Genomic DNA, 20,162 nt, shown 5'->3' with positions numbered 1-20,162 from the left:
GATCATGTGACAAGGGCACGTGATACGTCACACACCCGTTTCCGGATTTCAAACAAAATTACATCATCATTTTATCATAATTTGAAGATATAAGTATTTAATAAGATAATTAATTGTCTTACGAAGTTGATGAACGTTAATTGCACATTATATATTTGCATAACACATACGCACATGTATGCATAAATTAAGAAAGAAGGATATAGAAATGTTTGTCTAATAAATACACTTTTTATATAATATAAAATTTGTTTATAGTATTATTATTATTATATATATATATATATATATATAATTAATTGACTTCGTCAATCATAATGAATAATACGAAGACAGGAAAAGAAAAGAAAGAAACTATATTTTATTCTGTATGTATTATCTGTAAATAAATTGCAAGTCATTTTTATTATAATACTTTTATATTGTATTTTATATAAATTATTGTTATTGTAGCAACTTCAACCATGGAGCACGGTGGGAGTACTTCCTTGTATGGAACAAATTGCTGGACCGCCAGTTCCAGTCAGAGTTGGAGAGTTTTACAAAACACCCCGTCCACATCCTTGGCGACCAACATTGGGTTATGAAATTATAGAAGCATCACCCTTGTAAGATGTTATATGTGTATATGTGTGTGTGTGTTTATATTATGTTTTTAAAGTAACTAAATGTCTTTTAAAAATTTCTTAAAACTTCCAATATTCTTAGACCTGAGCAACCTATAACAAATCAACTTGTGGATCCATGTTATATGCCAGGTGGTATGGCAACAGAAGCCATGAAATTTCCAAATCTAGTAACTGGCTTTGATAGAAATCCTTCTCATGCAGCACGTACTGCATTATATACAAGATATACTCCATATGATTGGGTACAGAATCAAACCAGACTTTATAATGAAGCAAATGCTAATAGAAATTATTCGGAGAACTTACGAAAGGATACTGCACGACTCATGCGGTAAAATAAGAATAAAATAATATGAGTTAATAATATTTAATGTATGTTATTTATATATTAAATAATAATACTCGTATAGAGAAGCAGATGAAAGGGTACAAGAAGGACAAATGGATACAGGACGTAAATTAGGTGAAAGAATTACGGATACTTCATTTTGGCGAAATGAAGTAAATTCAGAATTGCAAAGATTAATAATTGAAAATGGAAAAATGCAGGATTGTCGTCGGAATTTACAACAAACTATTCAAAATCTTGAAGGACAATTACACATAGCTCAAGAGTGTCTCTATTATCGCGAATCTCGAACAGGTTCATGGTATCATGTCGTCAATGATATTATTTACTTGTATTAATTGATATTTCTAATTTTATTATATTAAATTTCACTTATCTAATATATCAATAGGTAATGATTTAGTACACGATCAGGCTGAAAATGCGCTTCTTAAAGAAGTTGAAACTGTAAGAAATTGTCAGAAAAATTTAGAACAATTTACAGAAAAATGTATAAACCAAGTACATAATAACAGCTATATTAATGCTTGATGTATCTTATTTTCTATATTTATAAATTAATTGGCATCTCTTATATTTATTTTTTAGCTTTCTGACGGTAGAGCAGTACAAAATCAATTAGAAATCGATATAAGAAATAAAGAAGTTGCGCTTGGCATTGATACTATGTGTCATCAGTTAAACAATTTTAGTCGTGGCTTACAATATTATGGTGGAATTGAAAAATATGATTCTAGGTAGTTATAAAAAAAAATTATCTGTATCTGTACCAATATTTCTTTAAATCTTATAAATGATTGAATTTTCATTCAGTGTCACAGAAGCCGAGTCATGGGCAGAAGCATCAAATAAAACAGTCAAAAAATCCCAATCTGAGAGATTAAAATCTAATCAACTTCGAAATGACATTGAAATTGCTATAAATGGAGTTGGACTGGATATGTGGGAAGCCTGGGGTGAGACTAATAATGCATTAGGTAGAAGAGCAGCAGAGATGCTAGAAGCAAAGGGGAAAGTGCAATCACATTTATACAAAGTAAATTTTATATGCATTTATAAGCAAATCTTGATTATATAAAACTACTTTTTCAATAGTTATATTATTTATGATTGAAATTAAAAATTGATTTATTTTTATTTGAAATAAATAGAGTTCAGTATTTTTAAATCTTTGTTCTAGCATATTTAATGATTATACATTTTTATCACACTGTACTATTTTTATATATGAAATATTTTATTTTATTTTATTTTATAATAATTAATAAAATATATATGTTTATGTAATATAGATTCAAGAAGAACTTTTCTATATTGAAAAAAATCTACAATTGATGCAGAAAGCAATTACAGATAAAAGTAATGCTTTAAAAGTTGCACATACACGTCTTGAAGCCAGATCACACAGACCTGAAGCTGAATCATGTAAAGACTATGCTCAATTAAGGTCTGTTATTGTAACTATGAAATATAGTTTTTGACTTATTTTATATTCTAAATATTTCATCATTTTGTTTTACATCATTTTTACAGAATGATCAAAGAAGTAGAAACAATAAATGTAATGATACACGATATGAATTTAAAATTACAAACTTTTGAAGCTCAACATCAACAATTATTGTCTACAAGAGCAAATTTAGAAATAGATTTAAAATCTAAAATAGATGCGTTGTTCATAGATAGAGAAAAGTGTCTTGGTTTAAGACGAAGTTATCCAATGGCATCAGCTATCAAATTTTAATATTTTTATTAGAACTAATTTTTCCTTATTTTCATTATTTATATTTTAATTTTACTCGTCTTTTTTGAGTTGTTTGTTATTTTATTCATAAAAAATAAATCTGAATGAAGTTTAAACAAAAGAAAATAATAGTATTTTTATCAATGGAATAATTATAAATTGATATTCAGTAAAACATATTGTAATATTATATTATGAGTTTGACACGCATTTGCTATGATACAGTTGAAAGCTCATGTATGTATGTGTGCGTGTGAGCATGTATATATATATATATATATATATATATATATACATATATATATGTATATACACATATATCATATAAGCTTCACACAGTAAACCTTGTAACTGTACAAACATATTTCAATAAGAAAGTACGAACTATTAACTTTGTATATATATCGTCATGGAGGATTTTTGACATCTTTTTTATAAATTTACAGAATATCATTTAAAAAGTCTTACAAAATATACTTCACATCTTAGAAAAACTATATACAATATTTTATATAATTTTATCTTGGTAATATGAAAAGAAATCATCATTCTGTACTTCTGGTCCACTTAAATGCTGCTATATCTTGATAAAAGTTTTCTATAGCTACATCTGTATCATAGTCTACTTTTAAATAAAATATTTTAACATTTCCTTGAGGAACACATTCTAAGATATTCAACTTTTCAAAAAGTTTAAAAGAATTCTTAATAGGATCAACACATAAACTTTCACCTGAAATAATAACATAAGCTTTTTTAATAAATAAAAATTTTCTTATTAAACAAACAGATTTTTATTAAATATTATTTACCGTAATTAATGATGCCATTATCCAAATTCGTTTTTATTTCATTTAAAACTTCATGAAGCAAAACCTTTTCAGATAAAGATCTTCTCACTAATTTTCTCAAAGTATACGCACTCAATGTATATGTATCAATTAATGGACGTAACATTGTATGTAAAAATTCCATTATATTAATGCTAGTCGGATTTATTTTAAGCTGAAAAATAAAATCAATTATAAAAAAAATTGATGATCAATAGATTAATAATTTTATGTTAAAACGAAAAAAAAATTTCTTCACTTTGTATATAAATCTTCCTGAATAACCATCATTTGAAAATAAATGAGTAGATCCTATAAAATTTCTGTTCCATAATTGTTCTGGCGTACGAACTTCCTGCGATATAATTTTCATTATAATAAAATAATATTTCAAATTTTATATAAACTTACATCTGAAACAAGTATCGATGAAAGACGTCGTATAGTATCTGCAGCGACGTTATCAAGTGTGTCACAAGGTTTGCAAAAAATAAATTCATATCTTAATATATCACAAAGTTTAAGTATTTTTGTAATAAAAGCATCTTCGGAAATACTAATTATATCCTCTTCAGAAAGTGTCATTGGATCTTTTTTTTCAGACTTCAATCCAGCATACAAAACTGTTACTGAAAATATAAGATACATGAGAAAATAATATGAATTTGGGATGAAATATGTTCTTACCTGCAACACTATCCATAATGTAATAAGATATCATAGAATTGCTGTAATATGATAATTCGATTAAATTTGGTAATATCGATACGGGACGAATTACAATGACATTTGATTTGATAAGCTGCCCGTCCACAGCTTCTGTTATTTCTTCTTGTTGTCGCTTAACTAATTCTGGGCCCAAGATATCCAACTGAAAATAAGAAATTTACGTATTTCTCTATTCTCATTAACTTATAATTTTCAAAGAAGAAATAATTTTATGTTCCTAACTGCATGATTTATAATGTCAATGGTTTTGCCAGAAAATGCCATATCCACGTTTTGGTATACAAAATTTTTTTTGATTATATCAAATGATTTCACCAATTCGTCTAATGTACATCCATCTCTGAATTTATTTAAGAGTAAGAGAGCAACAATATTTGTTGACATAATAGGAGTAGATTTAAAGCAATCTGAAAAGTAAATTAATCATTATTAATCAACCTCGATTAAAATGTTTATCAACAATTTACATATAATCTATTTTACACACCATATACAACATGACGCGCAATGTTATCAACTAATTGACGATGCTCTTCTGCTACGAAATCAGTTCCATATAGAGATGAATTGGACATTGTGTGCTTGAGAATCTTTTTTCCCATTTGATGTTTTACATTGTTTTGGCTTTTCTGAAACGACTTCAACATTTTCTAGTAACATAAATAAATAAATAAACTTATAAATTTTTAGACATTTGTATATAATATGTTATATAATTTTTTTATATAATTTATTATTTATTTGTATATAATTGTATATAATTTTTAGATTATTATATACAATAGAAAATTATTAGATTTAATATTTTTCGCTTACACTAAGTGAAAATGGTTCACAAAAATTAATTTTGACAATGCCATAATTTCCCATTAATGTAGACCATATAGCTTTCATTGTTGATCCAAATGTTTCCATTTTTTTGGGTTGTCCTAATTGTTCTCTCACAAAATTTCCATCTACTAGACGTTCATAGTTCATTGCAATTGGTACTATTAAAGCATCATCAATTATACCATCCATATAGGCGTCGACAATCACACTTAGGATGCCACCTTTTGGCATACATGGTTTACCAGTTCTTGTTCTACCACCCTCCACGAAGAATTCTATATTATGACCAGCTCGAAGACTTTCTATAATATATGTATGAAGAACAGCACGATAAAGAATATCTTTATGACCTGCAGATGGGTCAATACGGCGTTTTATAAAGAAAGCACCTAAACCTCTAAGAAGCCACCTATTGGAAATTTAAATAATTCTTATTTATAAATTATTTTTCATTGACATGCATATACACGTTAGGACAGAAAAACATACCCAAAAAAAGGAATTCTTAAATTATCACCAGCAGCTATCAATGGATTTCTGATATTATGCATAAGAAGAATAAAACTTATCATAACATAATCCAAATGACTACGATGTAGAGGTAAAAAAATTAAAGGCAAACCAGTATCGCTAGCCTTTTTCAATACTTCTATTTGTGGTGGAAAAATAATGGCTGATCGTAAGAAACAAGGTAATAATTTGTAAAGAATCCATGCAGTAATTTTAAGTAGCGTATTACTAATTCTACTTTCCATCTGTAAAAGTATTGTTTTAGCTCTATCTTTAACATTCGTCATGGCCTGCTTTTCATTAAAGCCATCATTATTAGCCATTTCCCAAGCGGCTATTTTGAAGATTTCATTTAATTTCTCATCATTCAATACCTAAAAAAAAAATGATATTTATTGTTTCAGAATCAAATCTTTCTTAACAAATTAAAAAATATATATTAATATTACTTACTGTCTCTGTTAATTTTGGATAATAATATGTCTTCAATCCGTAAATATAAAAGAAATGACAAAAAAATTTAGAAAACAATCCAGGACCAGAATCTACCGTCAACATATTCACGCCGTATGGCTGTTCATTGCTTTCTTTTCTATATGGAAAATTCTAAAAAGGAATTAATAGAGAAAGAATTAATGATGAAATATTTTCAACACAACAATAAATATACAAGGAAATATATATATATATATATATTTATTTATTTAAATTGCTTTTACTTATATTCAAGTTTTTTGCTTTAAACATGTTTTAATAGTATTCTGATATTTGTAAACTTAGAGAGAGGGGAGGGAGAGAGAGAGAGAGAGAGAAATAACTTGACTATTTTTCAAACATACATACATGTACACATGCGCGCATATACACATGAGAAAGAAGAAAAAACCGTCACCTACCTCAGATCGTTGTATACAACTACTGCAGTAAGGTTGTACGAACAAACGTAAACTTTTGTAATAAACGCTCGAATCTTTATCTAGCTTAGCATCGTACAACCTCGAATATTTTGCTTCCTTCCTCCATTCAAAATCACGTCTCCTTTGATACTCTCGTCCTGCACGTCTAAGATCTTAAACGTAAGTTGTCTTACTTTCTTATATACAGTTTCTATCTCACAATAAATAAATTAAATTCAATATTTACTATTAATTGATTGAAAAAAAAAAAAGTAAAAAAAAAAAGAAAGAAAAAAAACTGATTAGAATTATTATTCAATCTTTGTGTGTGCGTCAAGTAAGTCATTTAAAGTTCGTATCTCCTTTTTTGTATTCTTTCTTTTTTTTCCTTTTTTTTTTTGCAGCTACACTTTTTTACAATACTTCTGCGTTACGAGTTATATGTTTTTGTCAAAATATATATATTTATCGTACCGCCTGCAGAAAATGGAGACGAATTTCCGCTTGATGCTGTTGTTCCGCTATTTCTTCTTATATCCGTCTTGCTATCCCATTTTTCATAAACTTCATGAAGACGCATAAAAAGTACATCTACCATATTTGTAGCTCTGTGAAAGAAAAGAAGAGAAAATTTTTTAAATTATTAAAAAATTATTATATAAAATAAAATAAAAAGATATGTAATAAAATAAAAAGATTTTATAAAAGAAGATAAATTTCTTTTAGCGCATAATATACATAATAAGTATATATATATATATATATATATATATATATGTACATACAATCTGTAGATACAGATAATCTACAATCTGTTAATATATATAAATATAAATATAAATATATATATATAGATCGTAAGATGCAGTAGACTTTTCTTGAATCGTTAAAATATCAAAATCATAATCAACAAAAATAAAATCAGTAAACAAGTTCCTATTTGTAATTACAAATAATCTTGAGAACAATAATCCTTTTTACAATTCACATTTTTTATAAACAAAATCATATTTCCTCATTATGTAATTCAATCGTATTTTCGCATCAGCCATATTATATGCATTCTTGTTAATAAAATGGTTCATTGTATTAGAATTATTTATTATTAAATTCAATCATAGTTTTAAATTGTATATTTAAATATAATACGAATAATTAATTCATATATGATTTTTATTTAAATCTTATTTTATTTTATCGCTATAAAATAATTTGTTAGTTCGTACGCGAAATTTTTAGTGTTATTTTAAGTTTAATATATATATATATATATATTAATATATATATAATAAATATATATATATATATTTACAGGTTGTAGATTATCTATATCTACAGATTGTATGTACACATATATATATATACCTATTATGTATATTATGGGCTAAGAGAAATTTATTTGTTTTAATAGCGTTAGAAATGTGTTATCTCGATAAATACGGACATTATTTTTGATAAACAACCATCCGATTTAAAAATTGAAAATATTACGGCATTTATTAATTTTTATTTATCGAAGTTGTTATGGATTTAATCAAGATCGGTTCAAGGTTCATTTATTCTTTTTCCTTTTTTAATGTTTTTTTAATCTTTTAATCTTTTAATCTTTTTTTTTTTTTTTTTTTTTAATGGCAACATTCTAAAAAAAAAAAAAAAAAAAAAAAAAAAAAAAAAAAAAAAAAAAAAAAAAAACTAAATGATTTTCAACTGAAATAATTTTTCATTTCCAATACGAAAAAATAATTTCGTTATGATTAAACTTTATCCGATATCCTTATCGTCGTTTTACTTATATTTTTTGGATGAAGATTCATATGAAATTTTATTATTTTCAAGTATTCTTGCTGTTTTTGAATGTCCCAGTAATGAATATTAAATTACGAATTATTAATTATTATAATGTATTGTTACTATTATTATTATTATTATTATTATTATTATTATTATTATTATTATTATTATTATTATTGTTATTGTTATTATTATTGTTATTATTATTATTATTATTATTATTATTATCATTATCATTGAGTATATACTTCCTTTGTCACGTAGTAACAAGTCATACTATTACTGTAATGCTTAGTAATAATAAATCGTAAAAGTGGGAGAGGAGTATGGATAAAGGGAAGAGGCAGGGTGTCAGCGGAAAAAATAGGAAGAAGAAAGAAATAAATAATCGTCGGACATTTCTTATTTAAAATTAATTTCATTAATATTATTGACCATTTTAACGAAATTTTTATAAAATTTAATAAATAAGGATATAAGATTATTCAATGAAGGAATCGCTTGTAATATAATTCTTGTTTAATTTTAATTTTAATTAATTCTAAATTTGATTATTAATATTTATAAAATTGTATTAATATTATTAATTCCCTAGGAATAGAAAAGAGGAGAGAGAGAGAGAGAGAGAGAGAGAGAGAGAGAGAGAGAGAGAGAGAGAGTCCTTGGAATTAAATTATTAACTGAGATGATGATGCGGTTGGAAAATCGTGAAATCGTCAAATCACAAAAAATAGTATCTTGCGCAATGCTTTTTTTCTCTTTTTTTTTTTTTCCAATATCGTATGACACTTATATAAATATGATATTATATTTTATTAAATCATTCGAGAACGGAATATAGGATTAATCTATTGAGATGACTGTATTATCTATTTTGGTTTTTCTTTTCTTTTTTTCTTCATTTGACGAATTCAAAAATTTTTTAGAAAAAATGTATTGTGAGCGATATATGTAATAGCAAGAGAGAGAGAAAGAGAGGGAGAGAGAGAGAGAGAGAGAGAGAGGGAGAGAGAGGGAGAGAGAGGGAGAAAGAGAAGATAACAATTATCCCGTCCATGTTATATATTAAATAAATGAGAAAAACCATTTTTAAATTAAATAAATCGCAATTCGTATAGGACACTTTGTATTTGTTATGAATAATAATACATTGATAAGACCGATAAAAGACGCGTAACAATAAACCGTCAAAGTCCATGGAAATAAAGATTACGCGCAGATGATTGTAGAAAGAAAATAAAGGAATGAAGGAAAAAAGAAGAAAATAGGGAATACATTACTAATAAACTCTATAATCTTGAATCGAGATATAGAGTTGCTTTCTTATCTTTCTTCTTCTTCTTTTACTATTTTTTCTTCGTTTGGAAATTTTCCCGCGTTTATAGTCTTTTTGAGATTCAAGAAAAGAAGAGAAAAGAAAAAAAAAGGGGGGAGGTGTAATTGATCACTTTCATTCTCGTTTTTAATTCGAAGGGTTCTTTTGTTGTTATCACAAAAGGGTTCTTTTTCTTCTTTCAATTATAAGACACTAATAATGATTTCTCATTAGTTATAAATCGGAAAAAATCTTTTACCGCATCATTATAACGCGTGGACAGTTCTTTTTTTTCCTTTTTCTTTTTATTTTTTTTTATTGTTTTTATTTATTTATTTTTTTTTTTTTTTTTTACGAATTAATCAATCACACGAAATATCATAATATTATTACCTGGTATTGAAAAAATAGTAAAGCACTCCGCAGAAGACGAAAATCTCGATGAGACCGTCCATTGTTCCGTCGATAATCATCGGGTGGTTCCAAAAGAAAAGGGAGGGAAAAAAGAAAGAAAGAAAGAAAGAAAGAAAGAAAGAAAGAGAAAAAAATGAAAGAAAACTGCTACTTGAATTTTTATAAAGAAAGAGAGAGAAAAAAAAACGGAAACAAAAAAAAAAAAAAAAGAAAAGAGGGAGAAAGTTATTTGTATTTTCACTTGTATATTTTTCACTTTTCTATTCGTTCGAAAGAACTAATCTTTCTTTCTCTTTCTCTCCCTCTATATATATATATCTTCTTTATTTATTTTTTTTTTCCCTATGTGAAAAAAACACTTCTTTTTCTGGAATCCAATTCTTCGTTCCTTCGTTCCTTCCTTCCTTCCTTCTGCACGTGGCTTCGAACAGATACTGCTACCACTTATTACTCTCACAATCACAAGGCGAACGAATCAATTCGGCCATTTATCGTGTATGCCTGATGAGCTGACGTATTACATATACATATATGTATGTAATATGTACATATATATATATATATATATATATATATATATGTAATACAATAAATGATGACGATGGAAAAACGTGTCACACGGAATGGTCAAATAAAAGAGAGAGAGAGAGAGAGAGAGAGAGAGAGAGAAAAAAGAAGTCAATGAATTTTTAACATCATCCCCTTTAACCTTCTAGATTTAAACCGATTACTGTTTTTTTTTTCTTTTTCTTTATTTTTCTGATTTATTTTTCTTCTTTTGCCTTTTTTTTCTTCTTCTTTTTCTTTTTCTTTTTTTTCCCCTTTTGCTTCACCGATTTTCGTCTTTTTTTCACCAATTTTACCAATGACACGCGAAGTTTTCAAACGAGAAAGATTTGGCACGATACTCTATATCCTTCTGACTTTCTCTATCGGTTTGCGTTAAGTAACAACGTCACACGGCCACAACAACCACCACCATCACCACCAGCGGCAGTAGCAATACCACCACCACCATCACCATCACCCACCACCACCACCACCACCACCACCACCTCCTCTCGTCGATCCTTCTTCTCGAGAGAGTCCGAGAACAGTTCACTGACTTTTCGATACACGACAGAACGAATGAACGAATGAACGACGAACGAACAAACGAATATACGTAGGTACGTACGTACGATAGAACCCGTGAATGCCCTTCTTCATTTCTGATGGCATTCAATGGAATTCTTCTTTATTACAAAATTTTTCTACTTTATCTTCATAACGTATCTTAACTCTTTTCTTTTTCTCTTTTATTCTGTTTATCTCTCTTTCTCTCCCTTTATCTTTTAATTTCTTATTTACGATAAATACGATCGTTCTGATTCGATATTAATCATTAAAAGTATCCATATTTCTTCTCGATATCTTGTTCTTCTTTTTTTTTTCTTTTTTTCTTTTTTTTTTCCTTATATATATATATATATATAATATATTTATATAATATATTATATATATATATAATATATATATAATATATATTTTTTTTCCTTATATATATATATATATATATATATATATATATATATATATATATATTGCATAAATAATCTTATGAATATTGTCTTTGATGTTTCTTTTTGGATGTATCTTTTTAAATATATTGATAAACAGTTATTTATATCGATAAACCTTACTCCATTTTAGATGACTTATTACGGAACGAAGAAAAATGTTTGATAAAATGTTGCCAAATATCGGTTGTGTAATAGTCTCCTTTTATATATATATACATAAATATTATTTACAAGAATTATTTATCATTAATGTTTTTCTTTTATCTTATCGTTTAAAAATTAATAAGCCTATGTATATATACATATATATATATTATATATTATATATATATTATATATATATTATATATATATATTATATATATATATGTACTTTCGTGATGTAATGTATATTTAGTCAGACACGTTCATCAATTATTCCGTTTATCCAATTGAATGCGGAAAAAAAAAAGAAAAAAATTATATATCGCGATGGTGAAAGAAAAAAAAAAAGAAAATAATAATAATAAAAGAAGAATAAAATGGTTTAGACGATGCAAAAAAAAAAAAAAAAAAATAAATAAAAGCACGTCCGAGAGAAAAAAAGGAAAAAGAAAAAAATACCAGAAAAATTTACAAGGACTTTGATTACGGAGGGAAAAAAAAAAGAAAAAGAAAAAAAAAAGAAGACGAAAAGAAAAGAAAAGAAATATAATAAAGATTTACGATAAGATTTGAAACGTACGCGACGAGAATCGTTCCGTTACTGCGCTCGGATCTGAAAGCCATACGGCAATCATAGTGAAAGGTCGCGTCGTCATAGTATCATTAAAAAAAACATTCGACATGAGATTCTCATACCGTAATTCTCATTCTCGTCGTTCCCTCGCGCCCGTCTTACGCGTGTAATATTATTGCAATAAAAGGTTAGCGACGGAAGAAAAAAGAGAGGAAAAAAGAAAAAAAAAAAGAGAAAAAGAAACGAAGAGAGAAACAAAAAGAAAACAAAAGAAAAAACAACTGCAAATCGAAATGCTTACATTTTGAAAAGATACCGCGCTCGCGCGCCTGCTATCGCTTAGCTTCTCATTGGTCGACGTAACATGGCGTTACTTTCGTACGGCCAATCAACTTTATAATGGCAACGTTACGTGCTATCGCATAAGGCAAAACCTTGTGACTGTATAACGAAAAATATATTTAAACGTAGAAATGATTGAGAATTGCTGATAGATAATAATTCTATAAATTATTTCATATTCGCAATTAATGCGATATTGGAAAGAAACGACATTTTTTTTTCTTTAGCGTAAAAGGAAAAACAAAATAAAAAAAAAAAAAAAAAAAAAGAAAGAAGAGGTAGAACAAAGAATGAATTTAAATCGAACAAATTCATTTTGCTCGATATTTGCAAAAAAAAAAAAAAAAAAAGATCTTATTTCGTATTATATAAAGACATTAAATTTTCGCACGAAATATATATTTCTCTCTCTCTCTCTCTCTCTCTCTCTCTCTCTCTCTCTCTTGCGCTCTATACTTAATGTAAGACGATGCGTGCAAATTGCTTCGATTTCTTAATTTCTGTCCTCATTGTCAACGTTACACGAACGTAGACGACGAAAGGTAATTTAAGATAGCGTGGATGGTGTTACGAATTAGGTAGGTAGTGTTCATACATATTTTTGTATATGAGTATGTGTCTACGTATGCTGTACGTACATACGCGCGCGTTTTGTGTATGTGCACGACTTATAAATTAATCCTATTGAAAGCCATTAGCGTTTTATGCCGGACGTTATTGTGTGTCAATCTGTTAAGAATGTATTAAGATTCTTCATCTGTCCCTCCCCTTCCCCCTATTCGTTTGTCGATGTATTATATATAAGTATACATATGTGTGTGTGTATATATATATATATATATATAAATATAAATATATATAAATATATGTGTTTTTATGAGGAAAAATTTTTCTACTATGTTAGATTTTTTCTTTTTCTTATAAATATAATTTTTTTTTAAGAAATATTAAAGTTTACTTATTGAATATATTTATTTTTACATTCTTAAAAATTTACTTTCTTTAAATGACATATTTAGATTGTTTAAATAATGCTTTATGTTCTTTTGTAATATAATGCATTTGTGTGTAACGTATGTTAGAACAGATTATCTCGATAAAAAAAAAAAAAAAAAAAAAAAAAAAAAAAAATTTATGACAACTTTTACCATTTTCTTTGCGGTTGATCGCTATTAGAAAGCGTACGACATGATAACCATGCGTGAATTGTAAAACAAATTATTTGAATATATGATATCAATTAAATGGAAGAAAAACAATTTGATTTGCTTTTAACAATATTATACAATGTAGCATTATGAATTGAAAATTATTAACAGGTGATTGAACTCTTCATCATATAATTTTTTAATTGCTTTTAATGAACTAATTCAATGTATAATTTAATGTAAAATAATTCATCATGTAAAATTTCGCAAAACCTACAAACACATATATATACACACACACTACCACTCATAAGTTGTGAACACTTTCTTTATTCTTATATCTGCTTGAAAAAAATTATGAAATCTTTGGTAAATTTGATTCACTTTGTGTATATTATTTTTTACAATGTTAGAAAACATTTTAATAATAACTGAGTAAATATCTTATCAATATTAATAAAAAATAATGGTATTTTTTTCTTCTATATATGGTCGTGTTTACGAGTTGTGTTATTCTGGCTATTAAATTTTCCAATATCTCATTTTTAATATTAATCCATTCCACTTCGTAAAAATTTCCAAAGATATTTCTCAAAGATATCCTTGGAAATTGTTTTCTAATCTTTATATCCAAGTGATCTCACAGTTTTTCAATAGGATTTAAATCAGGAGATTGAGATATCTAATTTCATTATTTTTAAATTAGAATCTTTTTTTAACTGTTTTAAATAAAAAAAAATTTCATACCACTAAATTAGTTCATACTATTTGTAGCTTTATATTTTATGTTGTTGTTCTGTATAAATGTTAAATTATTGTCCAGATAGAATTGCCTGCTCTATTAAAATCTTTAAATAAATTTCTTTCTTTAAAATACCATTGATTTTGATCAAATCTCCCGCCATATTATTGCCAAAATATTCCCATATCATAACAAAATGATACCCTCGATTAATGGTGTGTACCACACAAGCGTAATTTAATTTTTTATTAATTTGAAAATAAGCCACTTGGACTCAAAACAATTCAAATTTGAATTCATCAGACCACTCATTTAATGTTCAATTTTTATGTCATACTAAAGTCTTTTTTTTTTATTTTATTTCCTCAAACAATGGTTTCTTTACGGCAACACGACCATGAAGAAGATCGTCCCTTTTAAAACTCCTGTTTATCGTTGATACTAAAATCATTGTATTCCTGGACTTATTAATTTTTGTAGCTATTTCAAGAGCTATACTTCTATTTCTCTTAGAAATAATTACAATGTGACGATTGGTTCCTTTTTCTGGATTTTCCAAATCCTTTTTTTGGGTGAACAAATTCCTATATAGCATTGTACTTTTGAAAACAATAGCTTACGCAAGACTTTAATACTACACTTTCCAATTTCTATTATGAAATATTCTTCTTTGAATAATACTATGATTTGCATTTCTATATTTAATTCACTTTTTTTTATTGTACCAATCGTATATTCAAATTAAATTGAACTCGATAGAAATACAATGTAGACGCTATGATTTTATCTGTGATTATTTTCTTTTTTTTTTTTGCATCCTGAATCATTGGAAATATGTCTTTAAATAATAGCAGACCATATCAGGAAACACAATTCGAGAAAAATGAATACAAAAATCGAAGAAAATGAAATATTAAAGCCTTAAAAGCAAGAAAATATAATTGAACTACTGGAAAAACTTTTATTCAATCAAACAAAAAGAACAATTAAATTTAGCAATTTAATATTATTATAACATAATAAATATATGTTTATAATAGGATTTATCGAAAAAAATATCGATAAACAATAATAATATGCATTATATTTCGTTAATTTTCTATAATTAATAAGCGTCCACAAACTTTTAAACGATAGTGTATATATATATATATATATTTAAATCCGTTGTATTCTCAAATTGAATATTTTTTCGTGTGTGAATAATAAGTTTTTTATGCGAATAAATATTTATGTAAAATATAATTCTATATATATATATATTATATATATATATAATTATTTATTTCAGATTAAACAATTATTTTTTAATTAAAAACAGAATGTTTATTTTTTAAATTCCGTTAAAACATTCTTTTGTATGTTTGACCTTCTGATGACAGACATTTTACTTTTTGTAAATATCACTTTTTTTATTTTCAATAAATTAAAAATATTCATCCATTTTATCGTATGCACGTAAATTAAGTAAAAAGAAAATTTACTTTTTAAAAGATTATAATATTTAAAAAATTGTCTAATATATATTCATTGTATTATGATCACCTACGCGGTAAAAGAATAACCTACTAGAAAAAAAAATTTTCTATGAATAAAGGAATATAAATGTTCACTTTACCTTTAGTTAACTTTTATTTTTCTAATGATTTTCTTTCTTATTTTTGTATCACTGAAATATAATGTTCAATAGGTATGAAAATACCTACATACGAAATGTAATCACATGTACAAAATCATACAATATGCCACCTTGTTTTCTTCGTTTTGAGTTGAAGCTCAACTCGAAATAAGGATGTCCTTACTGAAGTTGCCGCGACAGGAAATTACCTACGAAAATAAAATTGAAATATCATTTTCATCTGCCATTGTGTTAAAATATTAAAAAAAAAAAAAAATAAAAAAAATATATATATATTTTTATAAATTAAAAAAAAATATATATATATATAATTTTTATAAATTAAAAAAAAAATATATATATATATATATATATATATATATATATATATATATATATATTGAAAACATTATTAAATAAGCTTAATGCAATGTGTAAAAAAAAAATCCTGATCCTTTTTTGCTAGTTACTTTTTTACTAGGGACTAGTGTATTATTTAGTTCACTATATTTTATGTTTGAATTTTTATAAACAAAAAAAAATATAATATTAAAGGAAAACATTTTTAAGGTATTTCTTTAATTTTCTATTTTTCACATATACATTTATGAACAATACATCTTTATATTTTACATAACATTGTAGATTTACCTGTACATAGGTATTGTTAAATGTAAGCTTTTTGGAATGGACACAAAGCATTTCAAAATTTCTTATTATAATACAGTGCACACATGTAAAGTATGTTCAAAGATATATTCTTCTGCACTATATCAATACTGAATATTATATATATTACACTTTACAATTAAAATTTTCTGCGAATAAAAATGAACAATCTGAAACAAGATTGCACTTTTATTTTATTTAATTTTTTTTTTTTTTTTTTTTCAAAACTAATTTCTTTCTATATATCAACATATTTTATCTTTATGCCATATAAAGTATTTTCATGCAAAATATAATTTCATATACCATTCTAAAATTGATTCGCTAATATTTAAGAATTATATTAGACTTCTATTAAATATAAGAATACATCTCATATTTCATAATCCAACAAAAACGGTTTTTTTTTTATCTATTTTTTTTGTTCCTTTTTATGTAATGGCATAAATTATTTTCAATAACATATTATAATTATGTATAGTTGTACAACCGAATGAAAAACTGACATTATGTCAGACATATGTATTCTGTTCTTATTGTTTTAGGGGCGATTACTTAATACACGAGGTGCTTTAAATCATAGATTAATAAAAATTAATGACGAGAATCTCTTGGATAAAATTCAGCAAGAGTACTGGTTGGGATTCTTTTAAGCATTTCCTTAGGGAAAATACGAAGCAATTGCCAACCAATATCCAATGATTCAAAAACTGTACGATTTTCATAACTTCCTTGTGAAATGAAATTCTTTTCAAACTTTGTTAAAAATTCCAAATATAACAAATCATCAGGAGTTAAAGCTTCTTCTCCTACGACTGCTTTCATAGCTTGCACATCTTTTCCAATAGCATAACACGCATACTGAAATATAATTATTAATTTATATATTCTGAAGAAACAAAATCTAATAGCTAAATCAAAAAGATTATTTATATATTCATTTTAATATAATCATATAATTAATACACTTACCAATTGATTTGAAACATCAGAATGATCCTTTCGTGTCATTTCCTCTCCAATAGCAGATTTCATTAGACGAGAAAGTGATGGGAGGACATTTATTGGTGGATAAATTTGTCTGTTATGTAATTGACGATCTACGTATATTTGTCCTTCAGTAATATATCCAGTCAAATCAGGAATAGGATGTGTAATATCATCATTTGGCATAGTAAGAATTGGTATTTGAGTAATAGAACCATTACGTCCTTCAACTCGTCCTGCTCTTTCATAGATGGTCGCCAAATCTGTGTACATATAACCAGGGAAACCACGTCTACCAGGTACTTCCTCTCGCGCTGCTGATACTTCTCTAAGAGCTTCAGCATATGAAGACATATCAGTGAGAATGACTAGCACGTGTTTTTCACACTGATATGCTAAAAATTCGGCAGTTGTCAAGGCTAATCGTGGTGTAATAATTCTCTCAATAGTAGGATCATTAGCTAAATTTAAGAAAAGACAGACATTTTCCATAGAGCCATTCTCTTCAAAATCTTGTTTAAAGAATCGTGCGGTTTCCATATTTACACCCATAGCTGCGAATACTATGGCAAAGTTATCCTCATGAGAATCTAAAACTGATTTTCCTGGTACTTTGACAAGACCAGCTTGACGACAAATTTGTGCAGCGATCTATCAAAAATATATGATAAAATGTTAAAATATAAATATTGTATAAATTTGTGTAAATGATTAAAAAATAAATATCATTACTTCATTATGCGGAAGACCAGCAGCAGAGAAAATAGGAATCTTTTGACCACGAGCAATAGAATTCATAACGTCTATAGCAGAAATTCCAGTTTGTATCATTTCTTCTGGATAAATACGTGACCAGGGATTAATTGGTTGTCCACCAATATCTAAGAAATCTTCAGCAAGAATAGGTGGACCCTTGTCTATTGGCTTTCCAGATCCATTAAATACACGACCCAGCATATCCTCAGACACAGGTGTTCGAAGGATATCACCGGTGAATTCACAATGAGTGTTTCTTGCATCGATTCCAGAAGTACCTTCAAATACTTGTACTACAGCTTTAGAACCAGAAACTTCCAAAACTTGTCCAGATCGTAAGGATCCATCTGACAGTTTTAATTGTACAATTTCAGCATACTTTGGAAATTTAACTTCATCCAATATCACCAATGGTCCATTGACACCAGAAACAGTTCTATAGGCTGAAAATATTATAATTGTCATTTAATAATGATAATTTTAAGTAAGCTTATAAAACATTTCATTTCATTGTAATAGATTATTATCATATTAAAATTAACAATTTTTAGGTTAAACGTATTATTCATAAAAGATCGTTTAAATGTAATTAATAAAACATATTGTTAGTATTTTCGTAAAAATATAATATTTACGAATAAATCGAAGAACATCAGTGATATTAAAATATCACAAAGTTCCAAAATTACATACAACATATAGCTATCTTTAGTCACATGACACGTTAAAAGATTCCGAAAATATAAAAATTTTCGAATTAATACTGATATGATATTTGGATATAATAAAATAATAAAATTAAAATTTATACAGTATAGCATAATCGAATAAATTATAAATAAATGTAAATAAATTGGGGTAAAAAAAAAAAAAAAAAGATAGTTAAAATTTATGGAATCAGCTGACTTGTTCGTGTAGAATCGATTAAATGCTACGCCCAGTTTATAGTAGATGCTTCGATACGAAAGGATTTAATATCGTAAATTTAAAAAATTTTTATAAACAAATAATTGTCCCACTTACTAAGCCGAGGCTGAGAAACGAAATCTCTAGAAACGGCCAAAACATGTTCTTGAACCGCTTGGCGATTGCCGATAGTTTTCGAATACATTTTTCACTTCAAAAGAAACGTTAATATCTCTGCTTCGTCCCTAAATCCACTGAGTAGCAGAAGATACTGCTACTACTACGTCGATAAAAAGAGAGAGAGACGTGAGTGTCACGGGATGGAGTGAATTGGAGGGGATGCAGGGGAATATAGAGAGGATCGAAACAGTGCTATTCGTTAAATTTATAATTTATATAGAAAAATTGATAGTACATTTGGGAATGTTATAATCGTAAAAAAATTTATTTCTCACGGATGATACTATTGTTTCTTTTCTTTTTTCTTTTTTTTTTTTTTTAATTTATAAAGAAAAATTTTACGCCGAAAAAATAAAATATAAGTCATTTTATATCATCGAGTGACAAGGATGAAGAGAAGGCACGTGGGATCACGTGTCACGAACTAAGTAACTCATAGTACGTTTTAATTACCGACATTTCGATTGGGCAAAAATAAAATTGTATCGTTGTAAAA

General features: G+C 26.7%; 3 protein-coding genes across 7 annotated transcripts; 1 reads left to right on the top strand and 2 right to left on the bottom strand.

Annotated features, from left to right (window-relative positions):
* The first annotated feature begins 180 nt into the window (after nucleotides 1-180).
* Nucleotides 181-3,260, top strand: LOC124431640 (tektin-3-like). Of its 3 annotated transcripts, XM_046979763.1 has the most exons (9): nucleotides 181-368; nucleotides 454-608; nucleotides 709-960; nucleotides 1,040-1,272; nucleotides 1,370-1,479; nucleotides 1,567-1,715; nucleotides 1,792-2,014; nucleotides 2,271-2,425; nucleotides 2,512-3,260. In XM_046979763.1, exons 1-9 carry the CDS (start codon nucleotides 318-320, stop codon nucleotides 2,720-2,722), a joined length of 1,539 nt encoding a protein of 512 aa, XP_046835719.1. In that variant the 5' UTR covers nucleotides 181-317; the 3' UTR covers nucleotides 2,723-3,260. The 3 variants fall into 3 exon arrangements, with proteins under 3 accessions (XP_046835719.1, XP_046835720.1, XP_046835721.1); XM_046979764.1 differs by lacking the exon at nucleotides 181-368 and having other exon boundaries at nucleotides 483-630; XM_046979765.1 differs by lacking the exon at nucleotides 181-368 and having other exon boundaries at nucleotides 489-634.
* LOC124431639 (glycerol-3-phosphate acyltransferase 1, mitochondrial) lies at nucleotides 3,110-16,314 on the bottom strand. 3 transcript variants are annotated; one of them, XM_046979761.1, is made up of 13 exons: nucleotides 16,169-16,314; nucleotides 6,993-7,126; nucleotides 6,519-6,691; nucleotides 6,076-6,228; nucleotides 5,602-5,996; nucleotides 5,098-5,521; nucleotides 4,769-4,931; nucleotides 4,504-4,688; nucleotides 4,240-4,423; nucleotides 3,964-4,181; nucleotides 3,812-3,907; nucleotides 3,535-3,727; nucleotides 3,110-3,455 (listed from the first exon to the last, which is right to left on the bottom strand). In XM_046979761.1, the coding sequence occupies exons 2-13, from the start codon at nucleotides 7,114-7,116 to the stop codon at nucleotides 3,268-3,270; spliced, it is 2,496 nt and encodes an 831-aa protein (XP_046835717.1). In that variant the 5' UTR covers nucleotides 7,117-7,126; nucleotides 16,169-16,314; the 3' UTR covers nucleotides 3,110-3,267. The 3 variants fall into 3 exon arrangements, with proteins under 3 accessions (XP_046835717.1, XP_046835716.1, XP_046835718.1); XM_046979760.1 differs by lacking the exon at nucleotides 16,169-16,314 and adding an exon at nucleotides 10,018-10,237; XM_046979762.1 differs by lacking the exons at nucleotides 3,812-3,907; nucleotides 16,169-16,314 and adding an exon at nucleotides 10,018-10,237.
* A 416-nt stretch (nucleotides 16,315-16,730) lies between these two features.
* Nucleotides 16,731-19,806, bottom strand: LOC124431638 (V-type proton ATPase subunit B). The gene is made up of 4 exons (XM_046979759.1): nucleotides 19,604-19,806; nucleotides 18,557-19,023; nucleotides 17,810-18,475; nucleotides 16,731-17,698 (listed from the first exon to the last, which is right to left on the bottom strand). Exons 1-4 carry the CDS (start codon nucleotides 19,689-19,691, stop codon nucleotides 17,432-17,434), a joined length of 1,488 nt encoding a protein of 495 aa, XP_046835715.1. The 5' UTR covers nucleotides 19,692-19,806; the 3' UTR covers nucleotides 16,731-17,431.
* Nucleotides 19,807-20,162: the final 356 nt, after the last annotated feature.

Source organism: Vespa crabro, chromosome 22 (assembly GCF_910589235.1).
Source record: "Vespa crabro chromosome 22, iyVesCrab1.2, whole genome shotgun sequence".
Lineage (NCBI taxonomy): Eukaryota > Metazoa > Arthropoda > Insecta > Hymenoptera > Vespidae > Vespa > Vespa crabro.
The sequence above is the reverse complement of the archived record's forward strand: the minus strand, read 5'-3'. Positions and strand labels throughout refer to the sequence as shown.